This window comes from Megascapheus bottae, chromosome 2 (genome assembly GCF_031878675.1).
Source record: "Megascapheus bottae isolate mThoBot1 chromosome 2, mThoBot2.hap1, whole genome shotgun sequence".
Lineage (NCBI taxonomy): Eukaryota > Metazoa > Chordata > Mammalia > Rodentia > Geomyidae > Megascapheus > Megascapheus bottae.
This window is the reverse complement of record NC_143510.1, coordinates 23004522-23016895: the sequence shown is the minus strand read 5'-3', so window position 1 is coordinate 23016895 and position 12374 is coordinate 23004522. Positions and strand designations below refer to the sequence as shown.

The window sequence follows — 12374 nt, the reverse complement described above, 5'->3', positions numbered from 1 at the left end:
TAAGTGTTGAAAAACTGGCATTTTTATTCATGTCTCCATAAAATATCTATTAGGACAAATATATCTCAAATATGGAGACCTGGGTACCAGTTATTCTAAACACTTTGTCTTGACAAGATTCTTTTTCTTTTCTCTCTCTCTCTCTCTCTCTTTTTTTTTTTTTTGGTAAGGAACACTGGAGTGCAGATCATCCAGTAAGAACACTAAGTGGAATAAGATGCAAGGATTTCAATAGGAAATCAGTCAAGGAACTAAAGCTATTGAATTTCTATAATCACAGTTTCCCCATATGTAGATCCATAAGGAAAGACAGAAAAAGAAATCAGAAGGTTGCTTCCAAACTAAGACAATAAACTGTGACGGGGATATTAAATAAACCGAGAATTCTGATGTTTGAGAAAAGGCATCTTTTATCCTTCATTACCAAGGTGATCAAGCTGCAGGCCAGGTCTGGCCCAGGGGACTGCTTTCCACAAGAAAGGATTTCAAATGTCTTGTAATCCAAAACAAATCTTGCAAGCCTTATGGTAACCACCAAGCAAAAATCTTAGGTGTACAAAACAAAAATAATACTCAAGGAGTCAAAACAACTATTGGAGTAATTTACTTAGCCAATGAAGAAGACTGAAAGAAAGGGAGGTAAAAATCAGTCATTGTCAGAAACCACAGCAAGGAGTAACACATCAGGTTCACGTAATCACCTATAGTTCATGATTCAAGTACTTTATGTTCATACATATATATGTCATGACAAATTCTCTCTGTAGGGCCAATACAGTAGTTAAAAATGAATAACTAATAGATAAAATGAAATTACTTTGAATGTTGTTTCTGGTGTTTTAAGAGTTCTTCCACATCTTGTTCAATTTCTTAGACTATTAAAATGCTTCCTTAGAATAGCCATTTATAATTTTCTGAAAATTCTCTATTGGTGCCTTTTTCTTTGAGAACTAGGTGAATTGCTGACACTTGGATGCATAAAATTCCAGCTTGGCCTTGAAGGATCAGGTGCTTATTTCAGTTTTGCCATCTGGACTTGTTTGTACCTGCTGCTCTAGAACTTCTTAGCAGGTTCCTTACGTTCTCTGAGCTTGTGACCACTTGAACTCTTTTATCAGTAGATGGTGCTCAGGCCCAGATATACCCAAAGTTGTCCACTGGAGAGTGGCCTCCTGCAGTGGTTGAGGGCATTGCAAGCCCAGTTTCAAAATCTGAGCCCAGTTCGACACCATAAACATTCTTCTGCTGGTTTATTATGCAGAAGAAAACAAAGGAGTGTGTAAGAAAAGCTATTTGTCCATGCAAACCTATGCTATGCTCTGTCAGTGTCACCATGGATGGACCTGCCCTATGTACCTGTGTCACAATTGTAGCTATCACAGCCATCAATCTTCATCACACTGTGAGTCCTTAGCCCATTTAAACCAGCACAATATTGCATATGGTCAAGGCCCATTCTTTTCTAGAATGCCTATTGCTAAGTTGGTTTTGTGGCCAACCAGCCACAGTGGATGGTAGCTAGAAAAGAAGTATAATTTCTGTGTCTCTATAAATCTGTGTTCTGGCCCTCTACCTTGCCAGTGGTTAGGGGATGAAGGAAGGAAGATGTCTCTTGGCCACAAGAGGTGACACCAGAGCTGACCTAAGGACATTTACTGTAAGCTCTAGCTTGTGACAGGGCCTTGAGTTTCTGTTTCTACTAAATACTTGATTGTAGCATCTGGTACTGAGCTCCTAGATATAGCCCTGCACCAGTTTCTGTTGCCCTGCCTTCCTAGGAGGTAGCATCTTGTTCTCTGTTCTCCCAAATAAAATTGAAGACAGGTTAATGAAAATGTCCACTTTGCTACCTGTCCTAATATAGTTTCTGGAACTCAGATGAAATAAGTCACCTGAATTTAGAGGATAAAAGACTTTTTCCAACAGTAGGTTTCACCATGATAGACCTGGTACTACTTCTCAAGTCTAATGGATTTAGGTTTCTCTTCCCCATGTCATGTGGGAAGAGTTCTTCCACGTCCACCTGGGAGGAGCTTCTTTGCACTGGTGGCCACTTGGAGTTGAAGAAAGGATGGTGTAGTTCTTTCTGTCCTGCGTTCTTCAGCACATCCTTTTGTGATTCTATACTAAAAGCAAGCACTACCATCTCTCACCTTCTCTCCTGATTTCCTGAGCTCTTGCACAGATAGTTTGATGCATGGGTAGGTGTTCCACTCTGTGTGTTTGTACATGAATAAATGTGACAGGAAGATGATACACAGCTGCCACCTTGTTTCACTCTTCCATTGAATATTGTTAGTAAGGATCCTTTTGCTCTTAATTGCAGGTAAGACTGAGAAGCATGGTTATTTTGAAAAGGACAGTTCAAAACATACCCTCTTCCATATTTCCTTTCAGTTCTGTATTTACACTCATCTTCTTTCTATCAGGGAGCTGAATTGATCATAATGCATTAGAGAAATATGAACATGTGATAATACACTGAGAAATGACTGCTACAGTTTTTATTTTTTTGCAGGTTTTTTCTCTCTGTGTCAAATCAGATAGGGTATGTTAATGTGTCTAGTTTACGAAATGTCTGTTTATATGGTAAAACGGAGCCAGCTGTGGTTTCCTACAATAATACACTGAATATCTTAAAGATTGCCTGATTAATTAGGGGTGCATGATGGGTAATCTGGATCTTCACAGGAGAATTCATTTTTCTACCTGTTCTGTTATGTTTAGGGAGAGAGAAACAGCTGGGATGGCTGAACCATTCTATTTAAGAAAGAAAGAAAAAGAGCTGAGTTCCTAAGGGATTCTTTTTTTTTCTAGACAAATACATTTCCTTGAGGGTTCACTAATGATGATGAGCTCAGGTAATCCCCATCTATAATAATATTGTTATTATGGCAAGTTAAGGACTTAGAGTGTACATTTATGATCTTCCAGTTTCTGAGCGTTAATAGTTTAGATTATTCTTAGCTGGGTCCCCTACTAGGCTACAAGAAAAACATCAGTCAGGGCTGAGGTCATATTCAAGGTCCCATTGAAGAGAAGAACCAAGTATTTCCTCTCTCTTATGATTGTTTCTAGCAATCAGTTGTGTCTTGTGTCCTCACGTTTGGCTGCCTATTGGCTACAGACAACCTTATGCTTCTTGTCGCATGGCCTCTTGGTAGGGTAGATCATAACTTAGTAGCTTGCTTTTTCATAGCTATCAAAGGACAGAAAGTCTCCCTTAATGAAATGGGTGGGAATTACAATCTCCTCTACCTTCTTCTCCTCCTCCCCCTCCTCCTGCTCCTCCTCCTTCTTCTTCTCTTCTTCCATTTCTCCTTTTCCTTCTCCTTTTTCTCCTCTTTCTCTTCTTCTTCTGTTCCTGGGGTTTGAACTTGTTAGGCAGGAGCTCTACTAGTTGAACCACATCACCAGTCTAGGCACTTCAATCTTAGGCAACATAATCATACTTGTATAGTTATACAAGTCCTATGGCTTTGTAATATTGTATGGATAGAAACAACTTACTTGCTTTTCCAGGAGAGCAGGCTGTCAGAAGTTACAAGTTCCACATCATAGAAACCATAGGCCCTGTCTTATCTATCACAGTTAGGATGAATACATTTTTCATACAACTTCCTCTCGGTATGAAAAAATATTCTCAAGTAGCCTTAATATATCCTTGATAATGCGAAGTACCTTGTCAACTGTGGAGAAAGAAATACTAAACTATGAGCATGTATGTCATTCAGAAGAATAGCTATGGAGAAACTGGACACAGAGGATGTCCTAAGAAAGCCTGTATCACCAAGAGACTAGACAAGGATCACATCCAGAATTACCAAATATGAGCATGTGTTGTAAAGCCAATAGAATAAAAAAGAACATTGTAACGTTCTCAGGCCAGTGGATGGGAGAGGGATTCCCAAAGCCACTTGTTATAGTTCATAAAATTCAGGTAAGAGTAATTGACTCTCAATCACAATATCTTTCCTTAAACCTGTAATTTATCCTCAAAAGGAATCCTAAACACAATACCCATTTGTTTTTACCTTCTTCACAACTGCTGCTAGGAGCTAGAATACTGGCTAATATGGTGTGCTAATAGTCTAAGGAGCTAAAAGAGTACTAGACCCAGAGTACGTGCTTAAATTGTACACATCATGCCATTTTCTGGTAATCTTCAGAATACTTTCATCTTTGGAGTAACTTTTCAAGAGAGAAGTCAAAGTGCAATCTCTCCCTGCCAGAATCCAGAAAATTGGCTGAGGGAGGGGTTAGCACAATTCTTACATTTTCAGTGACCTTTTAAAAATGGAGCGTGACAACTCAGGAGCAGCCCCAGAGTGTGGCTGTGGCATCTAGTGAGGCCCCAGGACATGACTCGTGCATGAAGAGTTCACTGACAGCCTGGAAAATGGGGATTGATGTTCACAGTTTAATTAACGTGTGAATAGTGGCATTTTATATAGTATCAAAAAGCTGGAGGAACATTGATTTCATTGACATTAAGATACATCTTACCAGTAGTTGAACATAGGCTCTAGTGGAAGAGTTTGTCCCTTTTTAAAAAAAAAAAGATGTAAGAGTTGACTTAGGTTTTATTCATTTATTTATTTTTATATCTAAGCCACAAGCTCCTGTTTGTCCTAAAAGAGATTCTGGGGATTTCTGGGAGCCACTATAAGAAGGAGGGGGCATCTTTTTTTTGTTTGGAATTCAGAAGGGAAGTTATGATGCACCACTGGATGTGGTGATGTGGAGAGAGGACAGTCAGAAGTTCTATGCCAGCTTACCGGAAGATGGGGATGTCTGATTTCTGGCTAAAAACCATTGCTTAACTGTGTGGTGGGTACAATTCACAGTCCCACTCCGAGCTTCATGCGCTTGTTCTGCAATTCCCAATTGTAGGGGAATCCTGGAATGCACAGTAAGAGGAGTCACTACATATGAACCCTGTGATCATACCGACCAGCACACTGGGTCTGATGTGATGTGCTGCAATGGAAAACTGTAATTGAAATATAATGCATGGCCAGGAGTTTGGCCTAGTGGTTAAAGTGCTTGCCTAGCATGCATGAAGACCCGGGTTTGATTCCTCGGTACCACATACATAGAAAAAAGCCGGAAGTGGTGCTGAGGCTCAAGTGGTAGAGCTCTAGCCTTGAGAAAGTCCACGGACAGTGATCAGGCCCTGAGCTCAAGCCCAGGACTGGCAAAAAAAAAAAAAAGAAATATAATACATTACCCTTGGCTTGTCTTTTGCAACTATTTAATAATACCATTTCCTATCATAAAGAAAAAGTGTTTCTGATTACAATGCTCTTATTTTTCAAACATCTCAATTGATATTTAAGAATTTATTATATTAGGCATTTGCTTCTAATATTTAATAAGGAACTTATGGGAACACAGGATGAATTATTTAGATTGTCTGCTGTTCTGTGACCACCCCAATTAATTTTTAATATCTAGTTTCTCTACTTGTATTTTGGTAAATTATATAGGATTCATTACACACACACAATCATGTATATATATTGTGAATATACATATAATATATATATCAATATAATGTGTATATATATGTATGCTGTGGAAGTTGAAGATTGTGCTGGAAAATGTGTGTTTTGGTCATTTACAAAATTATATTAATTCTATATTACACCTTGTATTAAGGGATTTTCCAACACTGAAGTTTTAATTTTAAATTCATACTGCACTCTAGTGGGCTATGAGATCTATGCAAAATTCTTTCACAGTTGGTGCTCTATGGCCTGGTGAATTCTTACAATTGTAGCGGTGAGCTACAGAAAGAATAGTGTGACTTACTATAGCTGTCACAATACATTTATAAATTATGTGAAATGAAAATTTATACCATTATAGTAAAACATGATTCCATTTTTCTAAATTGGTCTTTGGAATCAAGGAAAATTTACTGTTGGAATAGTTCATTTGATTTCTTGCAATGTTATTTGTAACAAAAAGAAATACAAACTTGAATATCACTATGTATATGGCGATATGATTGATACTCTATAAATGCTCACAAATAAGAAAATGCTGGTCTAAGAAATGATTCAAGTGGTAAAATACTGCCAAGCAAGTAACTAGAGTACCTGCCAAGAGTTCAGATCCTGTTAATCTCAAGATGCATTCTCTTCAGACACTGCTTTGTTGAATGACATACTCTTTGTGGTTCTAGTTGAAGATAGTATAAAATACAATTTAAAAATAGTGAATAAAGTATAGTATTTATAGGGGAAAATTCAGATGTTTAATTCCTTACAAAATTAACCCACCATATAAGAAGAGTGCCAGGAACCAGTCACTTGCAAGGTACATGTGTGAGAACAAGGGGCAGGAATGGATGGATAAGGAGAAGAATGGGTGAATGACACAGTCGCAATATTCAATGCATGGCCTAGAAAAGAAGGAAGATGGAGGAAAAGGGTTAGGCTAGATGGAATAGGGTAGAATGACAAAAGAGGTGATGCTAGGCTCCAGTGGCTCACAACTGTAATTCTAATTATTCAGGAGGCTGAGATCTGAGGATTAATGTTCAAAGCCAGCCCTGGCAGGAAAGAAGATAAATGGCCAGAAATTTGGAAGTGGTGCTTTGGGTCAAGTGGTAGAGTGTTAGCCTTGAGCTGAAGAACTCAGGGACAGCACCCAGGCCCAGAGTTCAAACCCCACAACTAAGAGGAGAGAGAGAGAGAGAGAGAGAGAGAGAGAGAGAGAGAGAGAGAGAGAGAGAGAGAGAGAGAGAGAGAGAGAGAGAGAGAGAGAGAGAGAGAGAGAGAGAGAGACAGGGAGGGAGGGAGGGAGGGAGGGAGGGGGAGGGAGGGAGGGAGGGAGGGAGGGAGGGGGAGGGAGGGAGGGAGAGGAAGAGGGAGGGTGAGGAGAGAGAGAGAGAGAGAGAGAGAGAGAGAGAGGAGAGAGAGGGAGGAGGAGAGAGGGAGAGGGAGAGAGAGAGAGGAGAGAGAGAGAGAGAGAGAGAGAGAGAGAGAGAGAGAGAGAGAGAGAGAGAGAGAGAGAGAGACAGACAGACAGACAGACAGACAGAGACAGGGAGTGAGGGAGGGAGGGGGGAGGGAGGGGGGAGGGAGGGGAGGGAGGGAGAGGGAGGGAGGGAGAGGAAGAGGGAGGAGAGAGAGAGAGAGAGAGAGAGAGAGAGAGAGAGAGAGAGAGAGAGAGAGAGAGGGAGAGAGAGAGAGAGAGAGAGGGAGAGGAGAGAGAGGAGAGGTGGGGGAAGGAAATATGGATCAATATACATTGTCCTTATAACTTTATTTGTTGAATAATAATCCCTTTTGTACATTCTTTCCACTGGCAAGACACCAAGGATAAGCTTATGAGGTATTTGTTTGTGGTGTCTTGCTCCTGTTCTTAATTTAGTGAAGTAAATTTACTGAAAACCCATACAAGCGTTTTTGATAGTGATGCACCTTGCTTGGTTGGACCTGCTTTTTTGAACTATCTAAATAGTTTTTCTTGCTTTTTTTCTCTCTAAGTTATTTCAAGTGAAATCTTGAAATTCCACTTGTAATATTACCTTTGAAATTCTTTTTTGTGGGGGTGGGTCATGGGCTTGAACTTAGCCTGGGCGCTGTCCCTGAGCTCTTCGGATCAAGGCTACTGCCCTACCTCTTGTACCACAGCCCCACTTCCCATTTTCTAGAGGTTAATTGGAGATAAGAGTCTCAGGTGATTTGGTGCCTGACCTGGCTTTGAACCTTGATCCTCATCTCTCAGCCTTCTGAGTAGCTAGGACTACAAGTGTGGGCCACCGTGCTCGGCTTACCTTTGGAACTTGGTACAGAAAGCAATTTCTTATTGTAGTAAAGTATAATTTCCTGCTTCCATTCTTTATGCTTGCTCTTAATTTCTGACATGATGTTCCCAATTTTTGAGGTAATATTTACATGATTTCTTCAAAATCAGTGTTACATTTGCCATTTTGTTTATTCCTGTACCTCCACAAATAATATATGTAGAAATTGCATCTTTAGGAAACTGGACAGTGCCTTTAATAGATTTAATTTTGTTAGATGTTTTACAGGGGTTCACTAGTGTAATTTTTTTAAATATCCACTAGCAAACTCAATATAACATATGTTAAAATTTGGCATATATTAATCAATTGGGAGTCCATATCCTTCTTGCCATTATCCATATATTTTCATAAGAACCTGCCACATAGTGTGCAGTTAATAAATGCACATAAAAATTATGACTGCCTTCTATTGCCAGTAAACAGTGAAGACTGCAGCATGACTCCTTGAAGATGTGCCTAGATGAAATGCACAAATTGTACTGATATAAGTTCTGCAGAGGCCTGCACAGTAGAATCACTTAGAGTATTTAGAAAAGCACTATTATTTTTAATGATTTGGAAATGAGTGATAAATACACATTGCAATCATTACTTCATTCCTTACCATCTTAAGGCTAGAATGGCTGAAATTCTGGATTGCTGGATTTTGGTTTGAGTCTACAGAGCTTACAGTTATGGGAAATAATGCTTTCATTATGATGGTCAACTGGGAAATGTGTGTCCCCTACCTGGACATGTGACACAGTGTTGAACATAGTAAAAACAATGTAAAATGTTTGCCACCTACAGTCATGCTGAAGGAAGGCTGTCTACTTAGTCATATTCTGAGTAAAACCTATTAAAAAGGGAAGAAATGGGAATCCCTGTCATTCTCATTGTTTATCTACAGCGATGATGCCCAACTGAATAAACATAGACATATTTATAAATCCCTACCTGTTGGCTCATTTCTGCCTTTGCACCACCAGATCTGACATGTGCACAGGATGGGGAGAGTGAGGCCGAGATAATGCCTGAAGACCTTGAAGAAAAGGCAGAGCGAGAAAAGAAACACTCCAACTTCACTCTGTGCAGTGTTTGTAACATTCAGCTGAATTCGGCTGCTCAAGCACAAATCCACTACAATGGCAAATCGCATCAAAAGAGATTAAAACAACTCAGCAATGGGATGCTGAAAAATGACAATGGTAAGCATTCCCCAAAATATCTACTTGATTTCACATCGTCAGTGTGTTATTTATGTACCTGCAGATGTAATGGTTAAAATGGATGCATCTCTGATTTCTCATGGCCAGGAAAAGCATTATAGAAAAGCTTTATCAGCATGGAAGGTTAAAATAAGACAATTCTTTTTGGAAGAGAAGGAGAAATTGTAATAGTTGTGTGGCTGTATTAGGTTTGTGAACAGCAGGAAATTTTCTATAATTTGAAAAAGTTGAATTTAGAGTTTCTCTGGGATGCATATATATATATATGTATATATGTGCACATATATATATGTATATAAAACTTCAAGTGTGAGTGTGTGTGTGTGTGTGTTTGTTGCGCTTTACATTTGTTGGTTTGTTGCATGTGTGAGACATTCTGTTGGTTAATAAGGTTGCAGTTGATTTGGCGTGATGTCCAAGTTTTCAGATAGGTGTGTTTATTTTTACAAATTATGATGCATTAATATGGACAGATTGCTTTTAAACTGCTAGTAAAAAGTCAGGGATTAATTATTTTGCAATACTTTTTTGTAAAAGAAGGTGCTAAAATTCTTTTGGCAACTTATATATATGCATATATACAGATATAAATATATATATATATATATACATAGTTTTGGAAACAAATGGAAGGTTACAGGTAAATGTGAAGGATTAGGGAGAAGTTCTTGGATTTGTATCAAGAAGGTGTTGGAGAGCAAAGACATAGCAAGTAGAGCGTCAATATAGTATTCTGGTTATATGTTTCATGTTTGGTAGGTAAATATATATTGTCTTAGCTTTTTTGACTTCAAAACTTGAGGTTAAATTTCAATGAATTGTGATATTTGATATAAAATTTGATATAAAATTATTTTATATAATTTTGCAGTTTTCTTCAAGATCATCAATGAGAAAAAATGTGAATATTTTAACTGGGAATTTCTTCTTCTTTCTTTGAAAAGTTGAATAGGGGGGCTAGAATATTCTAATGGAAGGATTTTAAATTTCTCTTCCAAATGGGTGATATTTAGTCTGTACACATGTCACCTGTCAAGGGTATATAAGAAGTGAAATTGTCCTTGGCTGATGGTGACATACCTATAATCCAGTCTACTTGGGAGGCTATATTCTGAGGATTAAGGTTCAAAGTTAACTCAAGTAGATACATTCTGAAACTCTTATTTTAACCAGGAAAATGCTTGAATTGAAAGAATATCTCAAGTGATTAATTGCCATTTTTTGAGTGGAAAAAACTGAGGGGAACACAAGGTTCTGAGTTCAAGCACCACTACTAGCCATAGACAGAGAAGACAAATAGATAAATAAATATTGTCAGCAGAAAGTAATTGAAGACTATTAAATTCTGTAGGCACATAATAACTTAGAAAACAAATGTGTTTAAGTCATGACCAAACATGTTTATCTGTTTCATAACTCTACCTTCAATTTCCACCAAAAGTTTATTTTTAACTGAACAAAATTTTATTATTATCATCATCAATTTCTAGGTGGAAATTGTTAAATAGCCTCACATGATGTGGTGGAGTTGGTATGAGCTCTTTTATTCATCTACAGGACACTCAGTGCCCTCTTCAAGAATTAATATGCTTCATTATTGGAAGAAAAAGAATATGCATGGTTTAAACTTTCAAGTTAGAGTTAGTACTGCACAAGTTGACTTTGGCCAAAGATTTTTTAACTGTATTACCAGTAATGAATTTCCAACAGTTCGGCATTTAAAAATATTACTATCAGCATGTTAATTATGGGTAACTGTTGGAATAATATCCCTATGCACATATTTTACTCACTTTTCATTTTCATAACTAGCTACATATATCGTCCTTATTTTTTGCTGTAGATTTCAAAAGTAAGAATGACACTGGCTGGATCATGTGCACTGGCCATTAAGTGTTCAAACTGGCAATCAATCTCGTGTCTTATTCATTAAATGTCTGTTATGCTGCAGTCTCCCAAAAATGAATATTGTAGAGAAACTGTGATTTTCTTTATTCAAAATCAAATGATTTTAGGAGAATATAAAATTAAAATTCAGTCACATTTCCCTAAATCAACACAATGCACACAAGTAACCAATCCAATGAATTCTTATAAGAGGGTCATTAGTTTGGATTCTCTAGAGAAAGATTGGGGTGGTGTTTAATTCGTTTATTTGAATATTCACTTTTTCAAAAATAACTATGGTGAATTTCCATCTTCAGAAATATTTCACTTAAATTTAGATCTCAAAGAATCTGACAAGAGATATTTACTTGAATACATCTATGATTGCACAAAGGACAGAAATTTAAAAAAATTAAGAATATATCTTGAAGTAAAAATTCTGCATTGAGTGATCATGCAATATTGTGCAATTCTTTGCCTCCAGGGGAATATTTATAGAGTATTATATAATTATTTGCCTCAAGGGGGAATATCTTAATCTTCACTATAAAGAGAAAGGTAGAATAAAATACAGCTCCATATTTAAGTTTTGGTCACTGTATTCCTGAGGAAAACAGGATAGTTCACATGTCATCTTCCTTGACAGAGAACATGATCCTATGAGAATCATGAGAGAAAACCCAGTCTGGTGTGTTCAGTTTAAAGAAGAGACTAGTCTCAGTAGTGTGGCTTAATTTCTCTTTCTGACGTTGACTGATTTTGTGCAGAAGTAAAGATCAGTGGAATATTAATTACAGCCTAGGCACTGTCCCTTGCTTCCATTTATAAATATTTGGTTTTGTTTTGGATCGGTCCTGAGCCTTGAACTCTGAGCCTGAGTGCTTTCCCTGAGCTCTTCAGCTCAAGGTTACCACCCTATCCCTTGAGCTACAGCACCACTTCCCATTTTCTGGTGGTTAATTGGAGATAAGAGTGTCAAAGACTTTTGTACCTGGGCTAGGTTTACAGAGTTGACATTTCTGGGGGAATGCAGTCTCATCTCCTTTGTCACATTGTTTTTAAACTATGGAAATTGTTGTATAATGAAAAACTTGGCAATGATGCTTAAAATGAAAGATTAAAATATTATAAAAGGTGACCAATAACTAATTCATGTCTACAGTCATAGCTATTCAGGAGGCTGTGATCCGGATCAGAGTCCATACACCTTAGAGAGGAAAATCAATGAGACTCCATCTCCAAAATAACCAGAAAAGCTGGGCAGGCCAAATGAATGGCTTAACTGATAAAAGTATTAGTCAAAACCAGCAAAGCCCAGCAAGTGTCAGGCCTTAAGCTGAAACCCTAGAACTTCCTGTTACACACACACACACACACACACACACACACACACACACACACACACACGCACAAATACCATAAGTAGTTTACTCTAAAAACATCCATTTGAAGATGAA

The 12374-nt window shown here is 37.9% G+C and overlaps 1 protein-coding gene across 3 annotated transcripts in view; it reads left to right on the top strand.

Moving 5' to 3' along the window:
• The first annotated feature begins 3922 nt into the window (after positions 1–3922).
• Positions 3923–12374, top strand: part of Znf385d (zinc finger protein 385D) — a 581998-nt gene continuing 573546 nt past the window's right edge. Inside the window, exons 1-2 of one of the 3 annotated variants that reach the window (XM_090322093.1) lie at positions 3923–3940; positions 8791–9009. In XM_090322093.1, coding sequence (XP_090178219.1) covers positions 8832–9009 — 178 coding nt within the window. In that variant the 5' untranslated portion in view covers positions 3923–3940; positions 8791–8831. Of the gene's footprint in view, positions 3941–8790; positions 9010–12374 lie in introns of those variants that run through there. The other 2 variants (XM_090322125.1, XM_090322141.1) reach the window with 2 other exon arrangements.